The sequence below is a fragment of the Rhinatrema bivittatum genome, chromosome 1 (genome assembly GCF_901001135.1).
Source record: "Rhinatrema bivittatum chromosome 1, aRhiBiv1.1, whole genome shotgun sequence".
NCBI lineage: Eukaryota > Metazoa > Chordata > Amphibia > Gymnophiona > Rhinatrematidae > Rhinatrema > Rhinatrema bivittatum.
The window spans coordinates 225,459,409-225,485,516 of NC_042615.1; the positions used below are offsets into that span (position 1 = coordinate 225,459,409).

A 26,108-nucleotide genomic window follows, 5' to 3' on the forward strand; every position below is an offset into this window, starting at 1 on the left:
AAGAGGCCCGACGGCGGCGTCCTGCCACATCGGGTGAAGAAGGGCAGCATGGGTGAGTAGTTCTGCTCGCGGGGGGGCCCGCGGGCAAGGGGTCATAACACCCCCCCACACACACACACTTTTTTCTTTCCCTATTTTTAGGGTAATTGACTGGCACAAGTCTTTCTTTTCTCTATTGAGTCCTTTTAATTTTATAAAATTTGTTTACTTTGATTGTTTACTATACTGATTTTGTATAATTTTTATTCTTTTTTAATTTGTTTGGTTTTACATTATCTTTGTGAACCGTTTTGATAAAACTTCCATTTGTAAAAACGGTATATAAATACTTTTAAATAAATAAAAAATAAATAAATTCCCCTTCTGTCTGCTCCTGAGTTACTTTCAGATGTTTTGGTTTAGTATACATCTCCAGATGTATAGGTAAATTAAAGTCCCCTCCCCCCTCCCCCCCCCCCCCCCCCTTATTATTAGGTTATATTGTAAGAGCTGACCCAGTTCAGCCATTAAGCCAAAGAAAAAAGCATGACTATGGAGATTTGGAGCATACACATTACAGAAGAGATACTTCTGATTAGCAATACTACCACAGAGACTAAGGTATCTACCCTCTTTATCTGTTTTTTTTTCCAGAGTAAACCGGCAATTCTTATGCCTGCTAGAATAGGTCACACGATGGCATTGAACCACACAATCTTGCTTTAATTCCCCATGTTCCTTATCAGACAGATGGGTTTCTTGAAGAAAAACAATATAAGTCTTGGCTTTTTTAAAAAGATTTAATATTTTCCTTCTTTTGATTGGAGAATGAATTCTATTCACATTTAAGGAAAGTACCTGAAGGTCATCCATTATCTTTAAAGGAATATTGACCAATCTTTAAAAATAATTTACTCTGGAAAAAAACAGGATGCCACCCAGCCTCAACATCCCAATCCAATGAAATGAAATTTCCATATGATCTCTCCTTAATAACAATCTTCCTTTCCGAGGCATTCATACTTCCAATTGCACAACAATCAACACACAAAACCAACAGTATCATCCCTGCACATACACTCCTCATCTTCCACACTACATACCACCAAAAAGAAAAAAAAAACAGCATTCACACTCCAAAGGACGGTATCTTCATAGCTCCACTCGTACTCCCTGATGAAGACACATACAACAGGCTGAGATGCACCTAAATATAAAGTCTAATACATAGCATAACTGCTAATATTAATGAAAAAGAAAAAAAACACAGAGCAATGAAGAGGTATGGAGACTGTAACTAAGCCAGGAAGCTAGTGAGCATGTTACTCAAATGCAGTGGTAAACCAAACATATTGGAAAGGCATCATCGTATTTCTTGTGCCAACTACAAATGTTATGTCTTTGTGGTGAAGCCTCTCCAATATCGATTCCAAAAATAAAACCAAAAAACCCCAACTTGGGTCTGCCAATAGATAGATCATCCTTGCTGAGAATAGTTGTTCCTGCTTCTCCTCTCTACCATCCAAAAACAAAAGACAGGTGGGTAATGACGCCGGACTTTGAGTCCTTTTAAGTACAATGTACTGTCTCAGAAAGTGCACCAAAAATAAGCATCAAAATTATCTCAACTACATTAGCTCAGGTACAAAAGTACAACTCTTGAAATCCAGCATACCAGTTGCAGTCCAATGTTGCAATGTGACACTTAAACTTCAGCAACACCCAAAGGGGATCAGTGGCAAACACAAAATGGCGGTCAAGTAAACACACATAAGAATAAGCACTTCAAATTATATGTTTCACTTGAAAATATGATCCTTCCCTAGAAGCCTGCATGCCCAAAGCCAATTCATTTAAAGGGCCCATAGCGGGAAAAGCCTGCGGCGCCCTTGGATGATGTCACAGTCTCTCGCCCTGTAATAAAAAACTCCTTCAACACCACAGCATTGCCTCAGCAAACAGGTCCCTTGCCTTGTTTTCGGCAAAGCTTGCCTTGTCCCAAATCTGTCTTCAGTTTTGCTCATCCTCAGCTTCAGCCTTGCCTGGTCCTTTAGCCCTGTGTGGGTTCCAGCCTTAGCCTGCTCCTTGGATCTGACCGTAGTCTCAGCCTCCTGGAGCTGGTCATAGCCTGGCTTGGGCCCAGACCCATTTGCCTGCCATTGGCGCAGACTGTAGGGCTCTGCCCCCGAGGTTGTGTCAATTTGCTACAGCAAGAGGGGCTCACGGTTACAATGCTCGCAACATTATGTCAGTTGAAGATGTGTAGAAATTATATTCTCTATAAAAAAAAAATTAAAAGTTACTTACAGGCTGATGTTTTCCTTGTATTGGTATTTTTTGAGGTACTGGCACAGCTCGTGGTTTAGGTTTGGTCAAGTTGAAGGGCATTGGCTCCGTTGTCTTTGAAGACTTTCCAGGTACAAAAGGACGTTCTGTTTTATTAATGAGGTGAGTAATCAGTTGTTTTACCTCAGGTTGCCATCTAAAAAAAAGACGGAGATCTTAAAAAAAAAAATCATAATTTCTCAAAGCACAATACTGTTGAATTAAATAATTAATGTGGCATTTCATGGCAAAGTATTGCAATGCATTTTATCTTTATTCACCAGAACAAACCAAATTCACTATGCTGATCAACTGAGAAACTAGTATGACATTTTAAGGCAGAGCTGAAATTCAGCGGTGCAAATAGTTTGAATTGGCACCATAATAGAAATGAGGCATGTGGATGGATCTTATCTTTGTACCTCATTTGTGATTTCCAAGCCAGCTCCCAAAAATACAACTTGTTAGGGGTGGGTTTTCATTTTGTTTTTGGGGGGGCTTTTTCCCCATGAATTTCGTTTTGTGTAATGTTTATTTTGTTTCTTTGGTTTAAAAAAAATTAAATAGACATCAAAAACAGAAAAAAAAAAAAAAAGAAACAGGTCTCCCAAGGCCTCCTGCGACACCCAGAAAAATGCCGGGGCCAGGATCCTCCCGGATTCCAACTTAGCCAAACAGGGGGAATTCGCAGATGAGGTCTAGACCCTGGCCCAAGTCAGGGCCTTGTGTGGGGCCTAAGTCAGGGTGGCAGTGACCTACAGCAGCCTTGCATAGCCTAGGCTGTGGTAAGTCACTGCGACCTCAGCCAAGGCACTACGCAAGGCCCAGGCTTGGAGGCTTGGACCTGACACTTTGGCCTCGGCTCAGGCTCAGGCTCGAGACTGTGGCAAGGCCCAGAGGCCAAGTCCCAATGCCAGGGCCTCAGCTCGGACCCAGACCCGACACCAGAGTCCAGCCAGGAGGCCAGGTCGCTATGCCAGGGCCTCATCCTAGGCCATGGCCTGGACCCAGGCCAGACATTGTGGCTTGGTCCAGAGACTGGGTCCCAATATCAGGGCCTTGGCCCAGACCCAGGACTGACACTGGGGCCTGGCTCAGAGGGCAGGTCCTGACACCTGTGCCTCGGCTTAGGCCAGAGCCCGTACATAGGCCTGACACCATGACCCAGCCCAGAAGTCGGGTCTTGGCCCAGAGACCAGGTCCTGTTTTTGGGCCTTTGGCCCAGAGACCGGGACCTGATGTTGGGGTTTTGGCCCAGTCCCAGGCTCGACACCAGGACTTAAGCCCGGATACAGGCCCAACAGCTGGGCCTGGACCTCGACAGAGGCCCAATGCCGTGGCCTGGCCCATAGGTCAGGTCCCAATGCTTGGACCTCGGCCCAGGGTCAGACTCAGGCCTCGGAGCTCCTCTTCAGTGTCTTCTTTCTTTGGCTCTTCTTCGCCAACTGACGCTGTCCATTGGAGTCACTGCCATGCTTCAAAATGGTGCCCTCTGCTGGGGAGGATGTGCCAGAGTTCATTAACTCTGGCGCAACGACCCCAGTGGATGGCGTCAATTGATGAAGAAGAGCCAAAGAAAGAAGACGCTGAAGAGGAGCTCTGAGGCCTGGGCTCTGAGGCCTGGGTCTAACTCTGGGCTGAGGCCCAGGCATTGAGCATGGGGCTTGGCTGAGACCCGGGCCTGGGCTTAACTCTGGGCCGAGGCCAGGCATTGGGCCTGGATCTGGGCTGAGGCCCAGGCTGGGCCTAATTCTGGGTCGAGGCCCTTGCGTTGTAACCTAGCCTCTAGCATTGGGCTTGGGCCTCTGGACAAGCCCCAGTGTTGGGTCTGGCTCTGGGCCGAGGTCTCAGCATCAGGACCGGGTAAGGACATGGCATCGGATTTGGTAACTATGTGGAAGGTTGTCGGAAAACTTCCTGTGCCTGGGCCTTTGTTCGTGTCTTGTCTTAGGCCTGACATTGGGCCTAAGACAAACCCTGGTGTCGCGCTCAGGCAAAGGCCGTGGCCCCTTCATCAGGTTGCAGCCTATGCCTAGGTGAGGCCCAGTCTTCGAGCCTAAGCCTTGGCACGAGAATCATGCTTGAGCATAGTCAGGGATCCCTGCTTTGGTGAGGCCTTGGTGTCAGGTTTAGGCTTAGCCTGACTGGTAACTTTTTTTTAAAATAGGTTTTCAAAATGAAACAAGATTTCAAAAAAATGTTTAGAATTTAACTTGTTCCGTTTTGAAAACAATCCGAAACGAAATAGGAAATTTTGTCTCATTTCCTAGTTTGCTTTTCTCGAATGTCTGTCCTTACTTATTTGCAAGTTCACAGAATGGCTTTTCAAATAAGAAGCCTGTTGGATGAGGGAGGCAGGGCCACTACAGGATCTGAGCACACGCCAGGTCACAGTCCTGGGGCTTTCCTAAGAGTAGTGCCTCAGCTGGCTCATAGATCAACTAAAGCAGGGAGAGGAAGTGCCAGAGTGAGGCATACAGGTGCCATGGTGGAAGAGGGGGCATGTAAGTTGGTTCTTTGTGTAATTCTCAAGGATAATTCCAAGTCATATATTAGGGATGTGCAGAGGAAAAATATTCATTTTCATTTTTGGAAGTGTTTTTCCCACAAATTTTGGTTCATGGATTGCTTGATTTGTTTAATTCATGAGAAAAAATGAATCAAACAATAACTCCCCCAAAAAACGGCCAAAAATTGAAAAGGGTGGGTCCCGGGGCCTCCTGCCTGGAAAAATGCTGGGGCCAGGATTTCCCTTGGCCACCCACTTACCTGGTCTGAAGGGGATCTGCTAGTGAGGCCTAGGTCCAGGCCTCAGACTCAGCCTTGTGTAGGCCAAGGATGCAGGGACATACCACACCCTCAGGTTACTCAAAACTGACACCTCAGCCAAACCCAGGCCCAATGCCAGGGCCAGGCCCAGAGGCTCGGTCCCGACACCTGGGCCTCAGCCCAGGCCAGATGCCGCAACCCAGCCCAAAGGTCAGGTCCTGATGCCAGGGCCTCGTCCCAACCCAGGCCCGACACTACAACCCAGCCCAGAGGTCAGGTCCTGATGCCAGGGCTTTGGCTCAGACCCAGGCCCAATGCCGTGATCCAGCTCAGAGGTTGGGTCCTGATGCTGGGGCCTTGGCCTGGACCCAGGTCCAACGCCAGGGCCTGGCCCAGAGGCTGGGTCTCAATGCTTGGGCCTCTGCCTAGGCTGGAGCCTGGATCTAGGCCTGATGCCTCACTGGGGCCTAGACCCACACCAAGGCCCAACACCATGATCCAACTCGGAGGCCGGATCCCAACACTGTGACTTAGGCCCGAAGTCGAGGCCTAGCCTGGAGGCCGGGGCCCAATGCCTGGGCCTCGGGTCTGGCCCCAGGTCTGAAACCCAGCCCTCGCCGCTGCTTCCTCGCAATCCTCTTTCTTCTGAAAGGGGTTCTCCATAGACAACAGGATAAATCAGACACACATATCTACCCACCTTCTTGGGGACTTGACTCTGTATTAGACTGAGGGGACTCATGATGTAGCAACTGTGCCAGAACTCCTCTATATGAGGCCTCACCGCTGCTCCCTTATCATCCTCTTTCTTCTGAAACTGTCCGCTGTGGTTGTGCCACAGTTAATTAAATTTGGTGCATTCACCCCAGTGGATGGTGTCATTTTAATGTACAGAATTGTCATACAATTGCCATACATCAAAATGGCACCGTCCACTGAGTGAATGCACTGGAGTTAATTAACTGCAGCACAACCACAGAGGACAGTTTCAGAAGAAAGAGGATGATAAGGGAGCAGCGGTGAGGCCTCATATAGAGGAGTTCTGGCACAGTTGCTACATCATGAGTCCCCTCAGTCTAATACAGAGTCAAGTCCCCAAGAAGGTGGGTAGATATGTGTGTCTGATTTATCCTGTTGTCTATGGAGAACCCCTTGCTACAGGGAAGCAACCTCGATTTCTCCATTGACAAGCAGGATGAATCAACCACACAAGTAGGGAATCCCAAGCTGTTGGTTTCCCTATTTATATTTAGGAATTGACTCCAGGGGCAACCAGTGATGATTTATATTGACATCTGGTCAAAGGAGAACGTGCAGTGTTGGTTTTATCGGACCTCTCCTCAACCTCTAACACAATCAATTACGAATTGCTGATTGGTTTTGGGGTACTGTCTTGCATTGGTTTCAGTCTTTTTTATAAGGTGGACTACAGCCAGTGATCATTGGCAATTGACATTCTGATCCCTGGGAGCGCTCATGTGGTGTTCCTCAGGGGTCTATATTATCACCATTTTTATTTAATTTGTATATTAGGCTGCTTTGTGAGATTGTTCAACATTTAGATATGAATTTTTGTCTTTTTTTGCAAATGATGTACAGGTTTGGTTTTCCTATAATGCCTCAAATCTTAAGATACTGGATAAAAAAAAAATTACTTGTTAGGCCCAGGATTCAAAATGGTTTGAGGAACATAAACTGAACTCAATAGCTCTAAATCTGAAGCGTTTTGGATAGGTAGGGCAGAACCCCTAAGGATCTTTGAATATAATTAACTGGTTGTGATCTCTTAATTTGTTGATCAGCTAAGAACCTGGGAATCATTCTGGATTCTAACTTGAATCTGATTACTCATATCACCTGATCTGACAACTTCAGCCTTATCTTTCAACTGCTGATCTGACTAAAGTAGCTTAGCACTTCTTATGCCAAAATTGGATTACTGCAATGCAGTTTAGATTGGCTTGCCTCAAAAATCTATAAAGCAACTTCAAGTAATTCAAAATATAGCAGCTAGAATCTTGGCAGGCCTGCGGATCAGAGATTCAGTCTGTTGCCTGCTTATGTTTAAAGGAGAAATTACTACTTACCTGATAATTCATTGTGTGTCCCCTTTTCTTTGTATTCTTTGAAAGCATAAATAACTAATTAAAGTTTACTCATTCCACTCTACTCATTATTTTATAGACCTCTATCATATCTCCTCTCAGTCATCTCTTCTCCAGATGAAGAATCCTAACCTCCTTTCCTCATTGGGAAATCATTCTATCCCCTTTATGTTTTGGTTGCCCTTCTTTGTACCTTTTCTGATTCTAATATATCTTTTTTGAGGTGTAGTGACCAGAACTGCACATAATATTCAAGACGAAGTTGCACCAAGGAGCAATACAGATGCATTATGATATTCTCTGTTTTATTCTCCATTCCTTTTCTAACAATTCCTTTCTTGGCTGCTGCTGCACACTGAGCAGAAGATTTCAATGTATCATCAACGATGACACCTAGATCCTTTTCCTGAATGGTGATTCCTTATGTGGAATCTTGCATTGAGTACCTATAATTTGGGTTACTCTTCCCTAAGAGCAATCACTTTCCACTTATCCGCATTAAATTTTATTTACCATTTGCATGCCCAGGCTCTCAGTTTTGCAAGTTCCTCTTGCAATCTCTTACAATCCTCTTGTGATTTAACAACTCTGAATTGTTACGATCCTGCTTGCGGAGCCCATCCTGCGAGCAGGCCTCCACTTACCCCAGACCGCCGGAACACATCTTTGCGGCCTAGGCTCGCAACCGGGCTGCTACCGACACCGCCGAAACCCACAGCAGGCCGCCGCCAACGCCATCTTCACTGCGCCTATGCCACCACCGGAACTCCGCCCCTGCGGCATGGAGCTGCCGTCGAGATCTTCCCTGAGCGGCAGGGGGAAGCCGATGCCACTGCCATGTCCTCTTCACAGCCTGGTACCGCTGTCGAAGCCTGCCTGCTCCTTCTGCGTCTGCATGCAGGGAAAACGCCGCTGTCCGTGGTCCTGTGTACTCTTCCTTGACCTTCCTAGGTGCCGGCGTGTGCCTCTTCAAAGCTATTTAAAGGGCCAGCGGCGGGAAAAGCCCGCAGCCCCACCGGAAGTTTTCAGATCTTCACTTCCTGGTTCAGCCCTATATAAGGGCTCAGCTTCAGTCCCTCGAGGCCTTCGGATCAGCTTTGCACATCGTTTGTGTTCCATCTGCTGATCCAGGTTTTCCGTGGTCTTCATTTGTGTAGATGGCTTTGTGTTCAGTGTTCTCCATGTTCCTGATCCTAATGTTCTTGGTCTCCTCATCCTGATGTCTTGGTTTCGTCCCTCGTCGGAGCTCCTTCGTCTGTGGTTTGGGATGTTTCCATGTTCCTGATGTTTGTAATCCAGCCCTGATGTTCCTGATGTCCATGTTCCTGATGTCCATGTTCCTGATGTTCCGTGATCCAGCCTTGATGTCCGGTACCTCTGGTTCCTCGTTGCCACCTTTCCTGGCGAGTCATGTTGTGGTCCGTGACCAGCCCCACGGGTGGGCTGTGTAGGGCGCCTTGTGGCACAAGGCCTGCCTTCTCATCTGCAGCACAAGCCTCCTGAGGGTAATCCTTGCCTGAAGCCAAGTCTTGTCTTGGTCCTGTGTCTTGAATCCTTGCCTGAAGCCAAGTCCTGTCTTGGTCCTGTGTCCTGAACCTTGCCAGTCCTCGGATTCCCTTGTTTCTGCTCCGTCCATGTGTTAGACACTGCTGAAACCTGCGCCGCTCCAGCGTGGTCCACGACCAGCCACAAGCGGCTGTGTAGGGCGCGCCCCAGTGCAGGCCTCTACAGTATCTGGGACATGTTCCTTGCACTTGCTTCACTTCTCATCTGGAGTCTGCCCCGCATCCAGTGTGGTCCACGACCAGTCCCGTGGATGGGCTGTGTAGGGCGTGCTGCATCGCAGCTCAACCTAGTACTTGATCCTGACTCCTCGTCTCCTGAACCTTGATCCTGAGTCTTCGTCGCCTGAACCTTGTTCCTGAGTCTTCATCCAAGTATCCATGTCTTGCCTGGCCTCCGTCCAGCCTGCCGCTTCTTGCCATTACCCAGCAGCAGGTCCGAAAGGGCTTGGAATGGTCGGAGGACCATTCATTGACCACCATTGCGTTGTTGGTCTTCTTGTAGCCTGCAGGTCCGGTGGATGGTCAGTACCTTCAGTCAGCCTTGTCTTCGTTCTAGCCTTGTTCTTGTCCCAGATAATCCACGCCTTGTCTTCACTCCAGCCTTGTTCCTGCTCCATCCGTGCTGGTACCAGCTCACCTCCCGCGGTGTGTCTTGGGGTTCCTCCCTGAGTCATGCTGTGGCTCAAGGGCTCACATTCCTCTCCAGATGGATCACGCTTCCGAGCTCCTAACCGGGTCTGAGGGCGCGCTCTGCAACATGAATAATTTTCTGACATTGTCAAATTTGACCACCTCACTTGCTGATTCCATTTAAAAGTTGTTTATAAACCTATTAAAAAGCAGTGATCCCAGAATGGATCCCTGGGGCACTCCAATATTCACCTTTCTTGACTGGAAAAATTTATCATTTAGACCTACTCTCTGTTTTCTATCTTTTAAATAGTCCCCAATCCATAGTAGGACACTGCCCCCTATCCCATGACTTTTTTAATTTCCTAAAAATTGGCTCATGAGGAACTTTGTCAAATGCTTTCTGGAAATCCAGGTAAACTATATTAGCTGTCTCACCTTTACCCACATACTTATTTACACCCTCAAAAAAAGTAGCAGATTGGTGAGCCGAGACTTCCCTTGGTTAAATCCATTTTGGCTTTGTCCTATTAAACTATGCTTATCTATAAGTTCAGCAATTTTGTTCTTTATGATAGTCTCTTATCATTTTGCATGTCACAGATGTCAGACTCACTGATCTATAGTTTCCTGGACCACCCCTGGATCCCTTTTTAAAAAATGGTATTACATTGATAACCCTTCAGTCTTCAGGTACCATAGATGATTTTAATGAACTTGTTGCCAGAGGATGTGGTTAGTGCAGTTAGTATTGCTGGGTTCAAAAAAGGTTTGGGTAAGTTCTTGGAGGAGAAGTCCATTAACAGCTATTAATCAAATTTACTTAGCGAATAGCCACTGCTATTAATTGCACCAGTAGCATGGGATCTTCTTAGTGTTTGGGTAATTGCCAGGTTCTTGTGGCCTGGTTTGGCCTCTGTTGGAAACAGGATGCTGGGCTTGATGGACCCATGGTCTGACCCAGCATGGCAATTTCTTATGTTCTTATGTTTACAAATGATTTATAGCAGGTCCACAATTTCATTTTTCAATTTTTTCAGCACTCTAGGATATATACCATCCGGCCCAGGTGATTTTCTGTTCTTTAGTTTGTCAATTTGCCCTATTGCATGTTCCAGGTACACTGAGATTTGTTTCAGTTCTTCTGAATCATCACCTTTAAATACCATTTCTGGCATACCATTATGTTATCCCTAAGTGCTCCTTTTACTCCTTGATCATCTAATGGTCCAACTGACTCCCTTGCAGGCTCTATACTTCTAATGTACCTGAATAAGTTTTTATTATGAGTTTTTGCCTCCACGGCAAGCTTCTTTTCAAATTCTCTCTTTGCCTTCTTTATCAATGCTTTGCATCTAAATTGCCAGTGCGTATGCTATTTCCTGTTTTCTTCACTCAAATCCCTTTTCCATTTCCTGAAAGATGTTCTTTTATGTAATATATCCTCTCTCACCTCACCTTTTGTTACCTGCAGGAACTCTCCCGATGGCGTCGGCATTTCCCCCTAACGCTGGCTTCTCTCGCGGAGTGGCTCCGCGCGAATCGGGGCTTGGCCACGAGCCTTATGACGTCCGACGCCGGCGGAGGTGTGGGGCAGCGTGGGAAACTTGCCCTATATATAGAGAGTCTCTTCTCTTTCGCTTTGCTTCGGCCACAAGGGTGTTGGGGAGTTTCTTTGCTGTGTTTCCTGCTGCTTGCTGCCTGCTTGACCCGGACTGCTTTTTGGATTACTCTGCTTGCTGCCTGCCTTTGGATAAGTTGCCTTGGTTCCTGTTGCTCGCTGCCTGCCCTGACCTGGACTGTTACTGGATTACTCTGCTTGCTGCCTGCCTTTGGATAAGTTGCCTTGATTCCTGTTGCTCGCTGTCTGCCCTGACCCGGTCTGCTACTGAATTACATTGCCTGCTGCCTGCCACTGGATTACTCTTTCTGGTTCCTGTCATCGCTACTGGCTCTATCTGGACCACCAGGGGTTTCCTACCGAACGCCACTCTCCGAGCTTCCAGTTCCAAGGGTCTCAAGGTAAGCGTTCACCGGCCCTGGTTCCACGTACCAGTGTAACAGTTGGCCGAAGCCATGGAACCAGTCGACCTGACCGCTCTGCAGGCCATCCCAGGTTTGGCCTCCCGGCTCCAACGGCAACAAGGGGTCCTCGATCAAGTAACGGGGGTACTCGATCGCTTAGTCGCCCGTATGGATGCACTGACCCACGCTCCTGCAGCCCCAGTAACGAATACCACTGCTTCTTTCAACCCTATCCGTTTATCTCCTCCGCCACGATTTCATGGAACTTCAGCGTTGTGCCGGGGCTTTATTAATCAATGTCGAATGCACTTTTCACTGCAGCCATCTTCGTTTCCATCAGACAAGACTAAGACTACCTTTATATTGTCATTACTGGAGGGCCCAGCCCTAGCCTGGGCTTCACCTTTGTGGGAGAGAGACGACCCTATTCTTAACAATTTGGATCAGTTCCTGAAAGAATTCCGACTCATCTTTGACGAACCAGGGCGTTCTACCTCGGCAGCTAATGATTTACTGCAAATCAAACAAGGTTCCCGTTCAGTGGGGGAATACGCCATTCAGTTCTAAACCTTGGCAGCAAAACTCGCGTGGGGTGAGGATAGTCTCACCGCCATATTTCAACAAGGGCTGGTCGAGAATATAAAGGATGAATTGGCTGGCAGGGATCCCCCGGATTCTTTAGAGGAACTTATCTGGCTAGCCATTCGACTAACCTTTCCCCTTCCCCTAACCTTTCCCCCCACTAGCCCTACTCTAACCCCCCCAAAATTCTTATCAAACCTTTTGCGCCTACCTGGAGGCAGGGCAGGTTGCACGCGCCGGCAGCCTGCCAGCACGCGATCCTCCAACACAGCGGCAAATGGCTGCTGTGTTGGAGGCCTCTGGCCCTGCCCCGTCCCCGGACCGCCCCTTTTTGCAAGCCCCGGGACTTAGATGCATCGCGGGGTTTTACGCACATCGCCACTGGATTTATGCATGTAGAGCTTTTAAAATTTGGCCCATATTTTTTATTTTAAAAAGTGTGCCTGTAAATTAACTCACATATGTTATGTGCTGCAAAAAGCAAGTATAACTGAGGATAAATGACACTTTAGTCTTCTTGTAGACAACAGTGTTTAACACAATGAAGGCAATAAGACAAAAAGCATGTAGCAATGTTTCTGAACCCTCAGGCATGGAAAGCAAAGATAGGATGCCCCAGGGGTGTCAGTATCTGAAGTACAATTTAATAAATGTCTGTCAGAGATAAATGTGAACAAGGTTTCTAGGTCAGGATGACATGCAATGAAGGTTACTTGAGAAGCTCAGAGGTGATAAAAACCATTAGGTATAACTTCACAGATTCTTTGGAGGCATGAAATACACAGCAAATTGACAGATAGCTATTATCTAACTTTGTGAAAGGAAAAGTAACTGTCAGTCTCTCAGTCTGATGTTGATACAAGAAAGTATTTTGGGATCAACAATGAAAGAGGAGACAGAAAATTATATCAGAGAGGATATAATAATAACTGGGATTTTGTATGAATTTAGAGCACAATTTTCTAAGAATTTATAATAGAAAGTTATACAATAGCACATATGCTGAAGAAACCAAAGAGCCTATTGGTAAAATGAATAACTGGATCAGCGGAAGAAAAGAAACGGAGAGCAGCTGTAAGGTTGAGCAAAGGAAGTTCCGAGCAGTATAAACTTTGTCTTTACCAGGAAGTTCTAGAAAATTCTTCAGAGAATCCCAGTTAAACATATAGAGACTGATAATTCTCTCTTAATTTGTGTTTATAGGGGAAACCTTTTTTTTTTTTTTTTTTTAATAATATGTCTAAATCCTGGCATGCCATGTCTGTTTGTGCTGAAAGAGCTTGGGTCATGTCTGAATCAACAACATCTCTCAGATATACTTAGATTCAAAATCTTTTTTTGCCCACAGGTTATACTAAAATTTCAAATGTGCATTTCCAAAGCTCTGGCTAAAAAAGGGAATAAGTCACTTACTTCAGTAGTGGATCAATCCAGTTCTCTTTTACATACGTTGAATCATATATACGACTCCATTCATCTTTTATCCAAGTACTCAAATTCAATACATTAAAAAAGAACCTAAGGAACTGAAGAAAGAGATTTTATCTTTTATTTTATTTTTTTTTAACAGATATTAATATCAGAATAAAGCAATGGCTCAGGAAAATATTTTCAGGGAGAAAGTAGTAAGAACAAAAGGAAAAAGAGAAAGCTTAGAATTACTTTGAATTCAAAGAAAAGAACTGTTGTGTTGTGGAGGTCCCTAATGTTATTGATGAGCTAACCAAGAATCAGTCTTTATATAACCATAAATTACAGGAGAGGTCTGGGAAACACCCATTTCTCAGCTGAGTATAATTAGATTTGAGTTTGTAATATTCTGTATCTTATTTATTTATATTATTTTTAAAAAATTTGTATTCAAATTCAAAATATCATTCTTGGTGTATCACACTATAATAAACACAATTATAAATGACAATTAATTATAAAATGAAAGCAAAATAAAAACAACATTTGGCAGGTACAGGCAATTGCAAGGAGATCAATACTCAGCCCAGCTAAATCCTGGCTACATCACACCTTTTCAAAACTGACTAAGCTAGCCAGCTATATTTAGCCCCCTAAATTTCACTAGGAGGATAAATATAGCCAATGAAATTTTGGGTGGCTCTGGAGGTGGTATTAGGTAAGAAGGGGAAGTCAGGCAGCTAGCATTGATTTTCAGAACAGTTAAGTAGAAAGTTATCCAGCCACAGAAGGCCAGATAACTTTAAGCCACCTCTGGAGCAGGTCTAAATTTATCCAGCTAATTTAGCCAGATATACTCAATATTTGACTATATTAACCGGATAACTAAACCCCTCCCTGAAACATCCCTGGAACGCCCCATTTTTATCCAGCTAAATTATAGATAAATTATAATTATTTATCTGGCTATAATTTAGCCGGATAAGTGGTTGAATATGGCAAAACTGGCCATTTAGATGGATACCTTGTGAGTTATCCATCTATATGACTTTTGAATATGGATCCCATAATTACTAATAAGTATTACATAACCTTTTTGCTTTAGTTTTGTGCTTTGTTTTTGCTAGAAAGGAGATGCCGCAGAAAGAGAGAAGCTAGACAGAAAGTACTGTATAAACTGAAAAGTACTGGTATAGAAACTATGTTCAGAAACTCACCAAGGTCGTTTGGCACTGTGCCTTAGTAGCAGGCCCATAGATAACATTTGCATACAAAGAGAAGATTAATTTACATGCAGAATGAGAGAAAATTAGCATACGGCTGTTCAGATTAATTGTTTATAGTAAAAAGCCAATCATAGAATTTTGACAATTGTATAACCTAGTTTAGAGATTGGAAATATACAAGCATATGTCTTATTATCAGGAAAATCACTTCATTATTTTCTTATTATCTTATCTTATTATCTTATCTTATGTCTTATTATCAGGAAAATCACTTCAGAGAGACTTTTATATTGTGCTTTGCATAGCACTTTGTCTCTTCTATCCATAAGGTATACTTTATTATATATTTATAGCATTTAATAAAAAAGAAATTTTTCTCCACAGCTTTGGCTCTAAGCATCTATTTCACTGAACCACATCAGCACTAGCACTCTAACCTGGCCAGCCAGATCTAGGCACTGCAATAGCTTCCCTAAATTTGGCCAGCTGGACCTCCCTTTCCTGCTGCCAATGTTAAACAATTCTGCAGGGTTGGGGGAGGAGTGGGAGTGTAACAGGCCCCTGTAGGATCACCCTTCCCTCCTGGCCAAAAGTAAAATTCAGAATGTACGGAGCTGGATAACCCCTTCCTGCCTACTTTGCCAATATAATTAAAAAGTATCCTGCTGCTTCCCAATCCTGAATCCCAACCCTATATTTATTTAAACAAAAGCTCAAGTGCTTCTGGGTCCCCTCCCAGCCCCTACCCCATGCTCCTGAACACCTCATACCTTTCTAAACACCACAATACAGCCCGAGGCCAAGCTAGGAAGTGGTGAAGGCTTAGTGTCCTCCCAGCATTGTTCTGACAGCAGGGTGCTTTTTTGTTTGTGAGAGAGGGAGCCTGTGTGAAGAGGCTGTGTATGTGTGAAAGAGATCCTATATGAAGGGGTGTGTGAGAGAGAGACATAGGTAGCCTATGTGAGGGTGTATGCGTGAGAGAGAAAGGGAGCCTGTGTGGGTATGTATGCAAGAGAGAGAGGGATCCTGTATGAGGAGATGTGTGTGTATGCAAGAGAGAGGGCCCTTGTATGAGGCGATGTGTAAGTGTGCGAGAGAGAGAGGGAGCCTGTATGAGAGTGTGTGTGTGTGTGTGTGTGAGAGAGAGTGAGGGAGCCTGTATGAGGGGATATGTGTGTGTGTGCAAGAGAGAGGGAGCCTGTGTGTGAGAGAAAGAAAAAGAGGGACAGAGGGAGCCTGTGTGAGGGGCAGTACTGAGAGAGGGGTCAAACTCTGGGAGTGGAGATAGAGTGAAAGGGGTTGAGCCTAAAGGGGGAGGGGAGACATATTGGCAGGTGGAGAAGCTAGAGCCTGAGAGAGCAAAGTGGCCAGGGGAGTAGGGAGAGAGAGTGGAAAGGACACTTTTACAGTGAACTTCTAGGGAAATTCTGCTAAAAATATTTAAAATTCTGCACCTTTAAGTAATAACCTTTTTCTGTATTATATTTTAAATTAATTATTTAAAGACTATCATGTATATTGTGTTCTTTTGACTGATATAAAATATGCAGAATTTTGCAGAATTTTAAGTTTTTGTGTGCAGAATTTTAAGTTTTTTTTGTGCAGAATTCCTCCAGGAGTAAGTACATAAGAATTGCCATATTGGGTCAGACCAAGGAACCATCAAGCCCAGTAGCACGTTTCCAACAGTGGTAAATCCAAGCCACAAATACCTGGCAAGTACCTAAACATTAAATAAATCTCAAGCTATTATTGCTTAATAATTAATAGCAGTTTATGGATTTTTCCTCTAACCCAGCTTTGCTAACAGCTATAACCATATCCTCTGGCAATGAATTCTAGAGCTTAACTATGCACTAAGTGAAAAATAATTTTCTTCGATTTGTTTTAAATGAGCTACTTGCTAACTTCATGGAATGCCTCCTAACCCTTCTATTATCTGAGAGAGTAAATATCTGATTTACATTAACTTGATCAAGTCCTTTCATGATTTTGTAGACCTCTATTATATCCCCCCTCAGTCGTCTCTTCTCCAAACTGAACAGTCTTAACTTCCTTAGACTTACCTCATAGGGCAGCCATTCCATGCCACTTATCATTTTGGTCATCCTTCTCTGCACTTTCTCCAGTGCAACTATATTTGTTTTGAGATGCGGTGACCAGAATTGCACACTGTCTCACCATAATTTATTACTCTGAAAATATTCATCAATATTTAACAGAAATCTATGGGGAAAATCTTGCGCGCCTGTGGAGAATCAATAAGTAGATTATAAAGCTTAAATCAAAAGTACTTCCTACCTTCACTGCAAAAATTAATTTTACTGTATGAGATTTGGGGTCTGAATTAATATGATGTGACCTGAAGGATTGCTAGAAATGTGAATCGTAAACATAAGTATGGGTCTTTGTGCATTCCCTAAATCTAGGGCTAGTAAGGCTAATTGGTGACCCAAAGGTCACCACTTCTGAAAAGAAGACAACAGCTGGCAAAAGGAGGAGTGTGGCTGCTGGCATGTAGAAAGAGCAAAGCCACTAATGGTTGAATCTGCATGTGTGAGAGAAAGTGAGTCTGTGGCTGGCTGGGTGTATGTATGAGAGACTTTTCTGGAGGAGTGTGTGTGAGAAAAAGAGAGGGCATCTATGTCTGTGTGCATGAACATGTGGCAGTGGATGTGTTTGTGTATGTGTGTGTGCACAAGTTTGAGGCTGTATGAGGGAGGTAGTGCTGTGTGAAAAGCTCAGTCAACAAGGAAGGTCAAGAGACTGGAGATTCATTACCTGCAGATTGTCATTTGGATTGACTTATTTCTAAAACTGTCAAGACAAAAGAGCTCTGTCAAGCCTTGAACCAGAGGAATACTGGGGTGAAAGGTTGGAGCTTTGCCTCTGAGCTACTAAATGCTATATTAAGAGAAAGTTGAGGAAGCAGGAAGGACTTGCTCATAGCCCCAAATCTGGCCCTGCAAACCTCACCCTCAGAAACTAGATTGGTCCTCACCCTGAGGAAATGGATTTGTCCTCAGGGCTCTCTCACATTTGGATCTGCAAACTCTGAACTGAGGAATGAGATTTGTCTTTAGGGCTCACAAAAGGGGATTGCTGGGAAAAGAGCATTGCTCCTGGAAATTTGAGGGCTACAAAACCATTGCTTGAACCCAGAGGAAACTAGTGAAGAGCCCAACAACAATCCTGCTTTGCCCTAAATCTTGGAAAGTAAATTTCCCTGCGACTTGAACCCTTCAATCAGAGACCTTTACTCAACTTGATCAGTGAAGTCTTGTATTACAGGATAAATGTACACTGAACCTGAATGTATTTGGAACTGAATCATTATTTGTGCCTATGATTGTCAATGACAGGGGCCTTAATAACCTGACAGAAATGAACATATTTCCCCTGATCTGTTTTCTAAAAACAGACTAGGAAAGGGCTCCCTTGAAAATGCTGGAAAGAAGACATAGCATGTCCCATCCCCTGTGAGCACATTTGAATTGTTTAGTGCAGTGATATTCACTCCCAGGTCTATTAGTAAAAATTTGTAACCTATCATTAAAATCATCCATTGTACCTGAAGACTGGAGGGTGGCTAATATAAGCCCAATATTTAAAAAGGGCTCCAGGAGCAATCCGGGAAACTACAGACCGGTTAGCCTGACTTCAGTGCCAGGAAAAATAGTGGAAATTGTTCTAAAGATCAAAATCACAGAACATATAGAAAGACATGGTTTAATGGAACAAAGTCAGCATGGCTTTACCCAAGGCAAGTCTTGCCTCACAAATCTGTTTCACTTTTTTGAAGGAGTTAATAAACATGTGGATAAAGGTGAACCAGTAGATGTAGTGTATTTGGATTTTCAGAAGGCAATTTTATCAGTGGAGGGGAGTGGGCAGTGGAGTACCTCAGGGATCTGTATTGGGACCTGTGCTTTTCAATATGTATATAAATGACCTGGAAAGGAATATGATGAGTGAGGTAATCAAATCTGCAGATGATACAAAATTATTCAGAGTAGTTAAATCACAAGCAGATTGTGATAAATTGCAGGAAGACCTTGTGAGACTGGAAAATTGGGCATCAAAATGGCAGATGAAATTTAATATGGATAAGTGCAAGTTGATGCATATAGGGAAAAATAACCCATGCTATAATTACACAATGTTGGGTTCCATATTAGGAGCTACCACCCAAGAAAGAGATTTAGGCATCATAGTGGATAACACATTGAAATCGTCGGCTCAGTGTGCTGCAGCAGTCAAAAAAGCAAACAGAATGTTGGGAATTATTAGAAAGGGAATGGTAAATAAAACGGAAAATGTCATAATGCCTCTGTATTGCTCCATGGTGAGACTACAATTCTGGTCGCTGCATCTCAAAAAAAGATATTGTTGCGATGGAGAAGGTACAGAGAAGGGCGACCAAAATGATAAAGGGGATGGAACAGCTCCCCTATGAGGAAAGACTAAAGAGGTTAGGACTTTTCAGCTTGGAGAAGAGACGGCTGAGGGGGGATATGATGGAGGTCTTTAAAATCATGAGAGGTCTAGAATGTGTAAATGTGAATCGGTTATTTACTCTTTCAGATAAAAGAAGGACTAGGGGGGGGTCACTCCATGAAGTTAGCATGGGGCACATTTAAAACTAATCAGAGAATGTTCTTTTTCACTCAATGCACAATTAAACTGTGGAATTTGTTGCCAGGGGATGTGTAGCTGGGTTGAAAAAGGATTGGATAAGTTCTTGGAGGAGAAGTCCATTACCTGCTATTAATTAAGTTGACTTAGAAAATAGCCACTGTTATAACAAGCAACAATAACATGGGATAGATTTAGTTTTTGGGTATTTGCCAGGTTTTTATGGCCTGGATTGGCTGAGCTTGATGGACCCTTGTTCTGACCCAGTATGGCATGTTCATATGTTCTTAAGGGCCACAAACAGCGTTTTCAGGATATCCCTAATGAATATGCATGAAAGAGATTTGCATACATACTGTCTCCATTGCATGCAAATCTATCTCAAGCATATTCATTAAGAATATCCTGAAAATCCGACCTGTTTGTGGCCCTTGAAGTCTTGGCATGAATAATACTAGTTTAGAGACTGTCAGAAATAGACAGCAGACAAGAAGCTGTAAGAGAGAAACCATAAGTGCCTTTATAAACTAACATAAAATAAAGGGTATGTTACAAATAGTCATGTATTTAAATTCTGATGGTGTGTTTCGTTAATTGGCATTATTCCTGTGGGGACAGTTTTTAATTTCTTATTGTTACTAAATTAGAACAATTTCTGTACCTTGCACATTTTGTCTATATCCAGAGATTTGAGAATTATACAGAAGTTGTGAAGACCCAGTTCCTCTAGTTGAAAAGATGCCAAGTAACACATCACTATGAAAAAGATACATATGTTAGAAATATAGAAACATAGAAACATGATGGCAGAAAAAGACAATATGGCCCATCCAGTCTGCCCAGCCGTGCAAGTAATGTAACATTATAATTCTCATTACTTCCTTAGAGATCCTCTGTATTTATCCCACGCTTTCTGGAATTCAGACACTGTTTTTGCCTCCACCATTTCCACTGGGAGGCTGTTCCACACATCCATCACCCTCTCCATAAAGAAATATTTCCTAAGACTAGTCCTAAATCTATCCCCTTTCAACCTCATCTCATGACCCCTTGATCTAGAGCCTCCTTTCCATTGAAAAAAGGCTCACCTCCTGTGCATGGAAATTTTTGAGACAGCCCAGTTGCTTACCTGTAACAGGTGTTCTCCTAGGACAGCAGGATTTAGTTCTCACACACGGGTGACATCATCAGATGGAGTCTGGCATGGAAAACCTCTGTCAGAGTTTCTAGAACTTTGATTGCCACACTGAACATGTTCAGCATGCCCTAAGCCACGCGGAGTCCCTCTTCAGTATCGTAACATAGAATTACAATAAAAATAAAATAAAAAATAGCAGAAACCCACCCGCCACGGGGTGGCGGGTGGGTTTCATGAGGACTAACATCCTGCTGTCCTAGGAGAACACCTGTTACAGGTAAGCAACTCTGCTTTCTTCTGGGACAAGCAGGATGGTAGTCCTCACACTGCCCCCAAAAACCAAAGGGACCAATAGTGTTGCATATGTGGACCCTTGAGCCGAGTCGAGGTTGGTACCACCACCGAGGGAAGGCCCCCAGAAGTCCTCGTCATTGGGAGGTGGTACAGGTGGAGCAGACCCAACTGGAGCTTCACCTTTACCAGCCCATGTTCCCCTCAAGTTGAGCCCTTGGGTGCCGGGGCCGGCAGGACTTAGGTGTGGGTCTCTCACTTCGGGGTGGCAGGTAGGCCAGGTCGAGGCAGGCGGCGGACAGGCAATACCAGGAACAGGCCAGAGGTCTAGGCAGGACGATGAGGCAGGCCAGAGGTCAGGACAGGCAGTGATCAAGCGGAGGTGAGATACCAGGCAGGAGTCAAAACCAGGGAGTCAGTCCGAGGGCAGGAGCAGGAACAGAGCTGGGACAGGAACAAAGGATCAGGAAGATAAGGCTGGAAGGCAGGATTAGGGAAGCAACTGGAACACAGGATCAGGAAGGTAAACTGAATAGCAGGATCAAAAAGGCAAACTGGAACGCAGGATCAGGAACTAGCAACGATGCACTCAAGGTTGAGCAGAACCTGTTGCTGAGGCGAAGTGCAGAGGTCTGAGCCGGGTTTAAATACCTGGGTGATGTCATCTTCCAGGGCCGTGGCGAAGTTTCCTGCTGCGGGGCCTTTAAAAGGAGGGGAGAGGTGCGTGTGCGTGCCAAGGGAGGTGGACACTGAGGCTAAGTCGGCGGTGTCTTGTGCCGCGTGAACAGGCCACCGCTGTGGGGTTCAGGGCCTGGCCGCCCCGTGCCGTGAAGGAGAGGACCGGGACCGAGTGCCTGCTGGAGCAGGTAAGGGAGCCCAGCCGCGGGTTGCTGCAGCCAAGAATCCTAACAAATAAACACCTAACCAAGTGCCAATGGGCACAACAACAGTGGTGCTTTTGGTAACAGAGGAAGAAAGCCTGAACCCGAAAAAAGGGCCCTAGACAGGAAGAGTTGGGTTTAGAGCTGAAAGAGATTCCAGAGGACAGATTGGCCGAATCTACTGACACGTCAGCTATCCTTATCCAGTCAATAGTGAGACGTGAACATGTGGAAGCAACTCCATATTGCGGCCCTGCAAATCTCCTCCATAGGAACTGCCTACAAGTGGGCCACCGAAGTCGCCATGGCTCTGATGGTATGAGCCTTGATATGCCCCCAAGCTGCAGTCCCGCCTGCGTATAACAGAAAGAGATGCAATCTGCTACCCAATTGGACAGTGTCTGCTTACCAATAGCAACTCCCAATCTATTCCTATTAAAAAAAAACGAAGAGTTGCATGGATTGCCTATGACCTTCTGCCCGCTCCAGATAGAAGGCTAAAGCCCTCTTACAATCCAGGCTGTGCAATTTCTGCTCGCATTGACACGAATGAGGCTTGGGAAAGAAGGTAGGCAGGCGACTGACTGGTTAAGATGGAACTCCGCCTCAAGTTTGGTTAGGAACGTAGGTTGCGTGCAAAGAGTTACCTGGTCATGAAAGAACTTTGTGTATACAGCGTAAGTCACCAACACCTGAAGCTCACTGACTCTGCACGTTGAAGTGACTGCCACCAGAATGTTGACCTTCAAGGTCAGGAATTTCAGGTCTCAGGAGCTCAGTGGCTCGAAAGGAGCCTTCATCAGCTGAGCCAGAATCATGTTGAGGTCCCAAGAACAGTGAGAAGCTTCAGGGGAGGTTTCAACTGAAGCAGGCCTCGCATAAACCTCCTCACTAAAGGCTGCATGGAGATGGGTGAACCATCCATACCCTGGTGGTAAACTCCGATCTCGCTCAAGTGCACCCTAACGGAGTTGGTTTTCAAACCAGCTTCTGAGAGGAGGATCACTGGAAGGCCCCACAAGAGTCAGGGAAAGACAGGAACAAAGACAGAGCAAGAAGGCCTTCAACAGACCAAATGCAAACAGCAACAAGGGCAATGCGAAATAACTTGCAAAGTGGCCACAGCGAGAAGCAGGAGAAACTCAGTGATGAGGCAGGTTTTTAAGGTGTGGCAGAGCTGCTTCATGTACCTTCAAGGCAAGCCTGAGCTGCTCAGACTACAGACCACTTAGGGCCCTTGTAGGCAGGAGAGCCGCATATCAGCCAGGATCATTAAAGTGACTATACATATGTATATTTTACACATGTAAAAAGAAAAGTAGGACTTGCTCACGTAAAACCTGGTTTAAATGTGGAAGTCAGTGTATTTTAAAACATGCATGCTCAGTCCCAGTAAGGTTGGTCTTCCAGCTGTAGGCATGGGCCTAGTACCGGTATGTTCAACCACGCCATAGTCCAAGGGCTGACAACCATGACATCAGTTTAGGGATGCTGTACTATGTAACTGCACAGGCAGAAGCCCACGCCTCCAAAGAGGAAAAAGACCAGAGAAGAGAATAAAAGTTAGGGAATGATTCCTGCACAGAAAAGAAGAATGGTACAGAAGCAGTGCTACTAAATGGTTGCACAGAGCACTGAGAAAAGTGAAGCTGGGCGGCTCAGGTAGAGCATAGAAACAAAATAGTTGGAATTTTTTTTTTTTTGAACACAGGGAATTGAGTCTTGGGGCCTGGCTGCAAAAGCAGCTTTAAAAGCATTGCTGCAGGCTAAGCGGCAAGCCCACCTGTCTAGAAAGGGTCTGTACAATGAATTACAGCTGAACAAGCAGGTCTTTTCTAATTTAGTTCCTTTCCTCCTCCTTACAAAAGAAAGGAAACATTAGAACAGGGCATATCTGGAAGTAAGCCAGCCTTGTTGGTGCTAGAGTATGACTGAGCTTGTATTGGAAAGAGGTGAAATGCCGGAATGCCAGATGTAAGGTCAGAAATGGGCTTGCAACCCCTGGAAATAAAGGAAGCGCAAAAATCCTGAGTTACCTGACTGAGGGGGGGTGAACCGTCCATGAACATGAAAACCCAGAGTTATAGGTCCTGGGTCTCCAGAAAGAGGCAGTTCCTGCACGAAGGTGAATACTGATGGTAAATGCTGAGTATGTGAGTATTGAAGATAAAGCTGAGTGTGAATGTGGCTGAAGGTAACGTGCTTGTGGAAAATAAAGTTTTATGTAAGAAGAGTTCAAGTGCAGCCAGTGTCTGTCCTCTGGGAAGAAACAGGACTGCTTGAGCTGTCTCACAGGGAGGCTTACTATACTGTAATTGTAATTCAGCTTACTCATTGCTTTCTGAGGGCCAAGCTCCCATCCAACGCACGTTACAAAAGGCCCTAATACCATTTGGGTTCCAAGTGTCTTTTTTGCAGGGATTTCTAGTCGGCATCACAGCAGTGCATGTAAACGTAATGTACATGCTGTAAGTGATATTTTTACCTCAGGAGCCTGCACTTTGAATGTCCTTTTTCATAGTTTTATTGTCTGGGAAGGCCACGACTTGGGGGAAGGAAGGGCACAAGGCTGTAAGGTTCGCCTAGGATGCCTAATACCAGTCCTTTGTCCAGGTATCTTTAACTGGGTATATTCAGTGGAATACTTATCCAGCTAAGTTCCACTGAATTTCTGTGTAAAGTTATCCTGGGTGAATCTCCTGCTGACTCGTCCACTGAATATTGACCTCTTTATTGTTTCACTATAAAATGCTGTAATACTCTGCAGGATCCCTCACCTCATATCAGTTTTGATTCACAAAATAAATTTGGCATTTGAAGGGAGAGTATCAGAAAAAGCTGATATTTGGCATAACAAAAAGATATTTTGGCTGCCTACCAAAACTGATTCACTGAAATACATATACATCTTTATTTGCTCTGGGTGGTTTCCCTTTAAAAATATCTTATCTTAAGGTATGCACATACAAATAGCACATATACTCAGCACCTCCTATAGTATTTGTACAGGCAGCTACTGTGGGCAAAACAACCTGCATCTAGTCAATATGCATGTGTGAAAATGTCAATATACGTGCGATGTTTACTGACCTAAATGCATCCCCAGGAATTTAACCTGGCTAAATGTTAAGTGTGATTATGGAAGCCTGTACATGCTGTTAGCCAGACTGAGGCCAATTCAAATGGCTTTGAAAAATTCTCTTAACAACAGCTATTATTAACAATAACTCAATCACTTCAAGAGGCTGATATATTAAACAGTGATTTTTAATTTTTGCAAGCAGTGCTTACATATGAGAAAACATATAAAATGCCCTGAAATGCGCAAATAAACTAATATTTTGGGATTTTGTGTTTTTTTGCATGAAGCCCTGTTTGCAAAAATATTCACAAGCTATGTCCTTTTTCAAATAGTCATATAACACAATGAAAGATATCACTTGCTGATGTCTCAATAAATCCAGTCTTGTTGCTGTTTTAAAAAACCCCTGACAAGGGGTTCATATATGTATGTGGCGTTCCTAGCCTATTGTTATGAGAAGGCACGCAAAGCAGCGGATTATCTGATGAGATATTTTGAGCGAGCTGATAAACTGGTAACGTGGAACATTAAAGGGCGGATTTTAAAAGCCCTGCACGCGTAAATCCAGAAGGATTTACGCGCGCAGGGCACTCACGCGCCGGCGCACCTATTTTGCATAGGCCGCCGGCGCGTGTAAAGCCCCGGGATGCGCGTAAGTCCTGGAGCTTTCTAAAAGGGGCGTGTCGGGGGCATGTCGGGGGCGTGGCCGGAGTGACGTGGCGTTTTGGGGGTGGCGACGCGCGTTACGCGGCGTTTCAGGGGCGGCGACGCGGGCGTGATTTCGGCCCAGGGGCCGGAACACGGAGCGAGGCTGCCGGCCGGCGCGTGCAAAGTTACGCCTGCTTTTAGCAGGCGTAACTTTGCCAACAAAGGTAAGGGGGGGGGTTTAGATAGGGCCGGGGTGGTGGGTTAGGTAGGGGAAGGGAGGGGAAGGTGGGGGGAGGGCGAAGGAAAGTTCCCTCCGAGGCCGCTCCGAAATTGGAGCGGCCTCGGAGGGAACAGGCAGCGCGCGCTGGGCTCGGCGTACGCAGGTTGCACAAATGTGCACCCCCTTGCGTGCGCCGACCCCGGATTTTATAAGATACGCATGGCTACGCACGTTATAAAATCCAGCGTACTTTTGTTCGCGCCTGGTGGGCGAACAAAAGTACGCGATCGTGCAATTTTTAAAAATCTACCCCTAAGTGTTTATTGGTTCCATACCAGTGGTACCACGGACATTCTTGAGTAGGATATATGAATTTGAGGGAGATTGCCCCCTGAGAAAGCCTGGTTGGTGAAACGAGAGTCCCTTGTTGGGGATTTTTTGAAACACCAACAAGACTGGGATTTATTGAGACATCAGTAAGTATTTTTGACTTAAAAATTTCGTGCAGTTCAGAAGGGCATGCTGACTGTGAACGAGGGAGAAGAGCTTTCAAAGAGCCTTTGAAATTACATGCCGAGAATATCTTTTGGAAGTCAC

The 26,108-nt window shown here is 44.8% G+C and overlaps 1 protein-coding gene across 1 annotated transcript in view; it reads right to left on the reverse strand.

Moving 5' to 3' along the window:
* CFAP99 (cilia and flagella associated protein 99) overlaps positions 1–26,108 on the reverse strand; it is a 270,815-nt gene that overhangs the window by 170,227 nt on the left and 74,480 nt on the right. The window contains exons 4-6 of the mRNA XM_029592263.1: positions 19,913–20,007; positions 13,394–13,506; positions 2,287–2,461 (exon numbers count right to left, since the gene is read on the reverse strand). Coding sequence (XP_029448123.1) covers positions 2,287–2,461; positions 13,394–13,506; positions 19,913–20,007 — 383 coding nt within the window. The remainder of the gene's footprint in view (positions 1–2,286; positions 2,462–13,393; positions 13,507–19,912; positions 20,008–26,108) is intronic.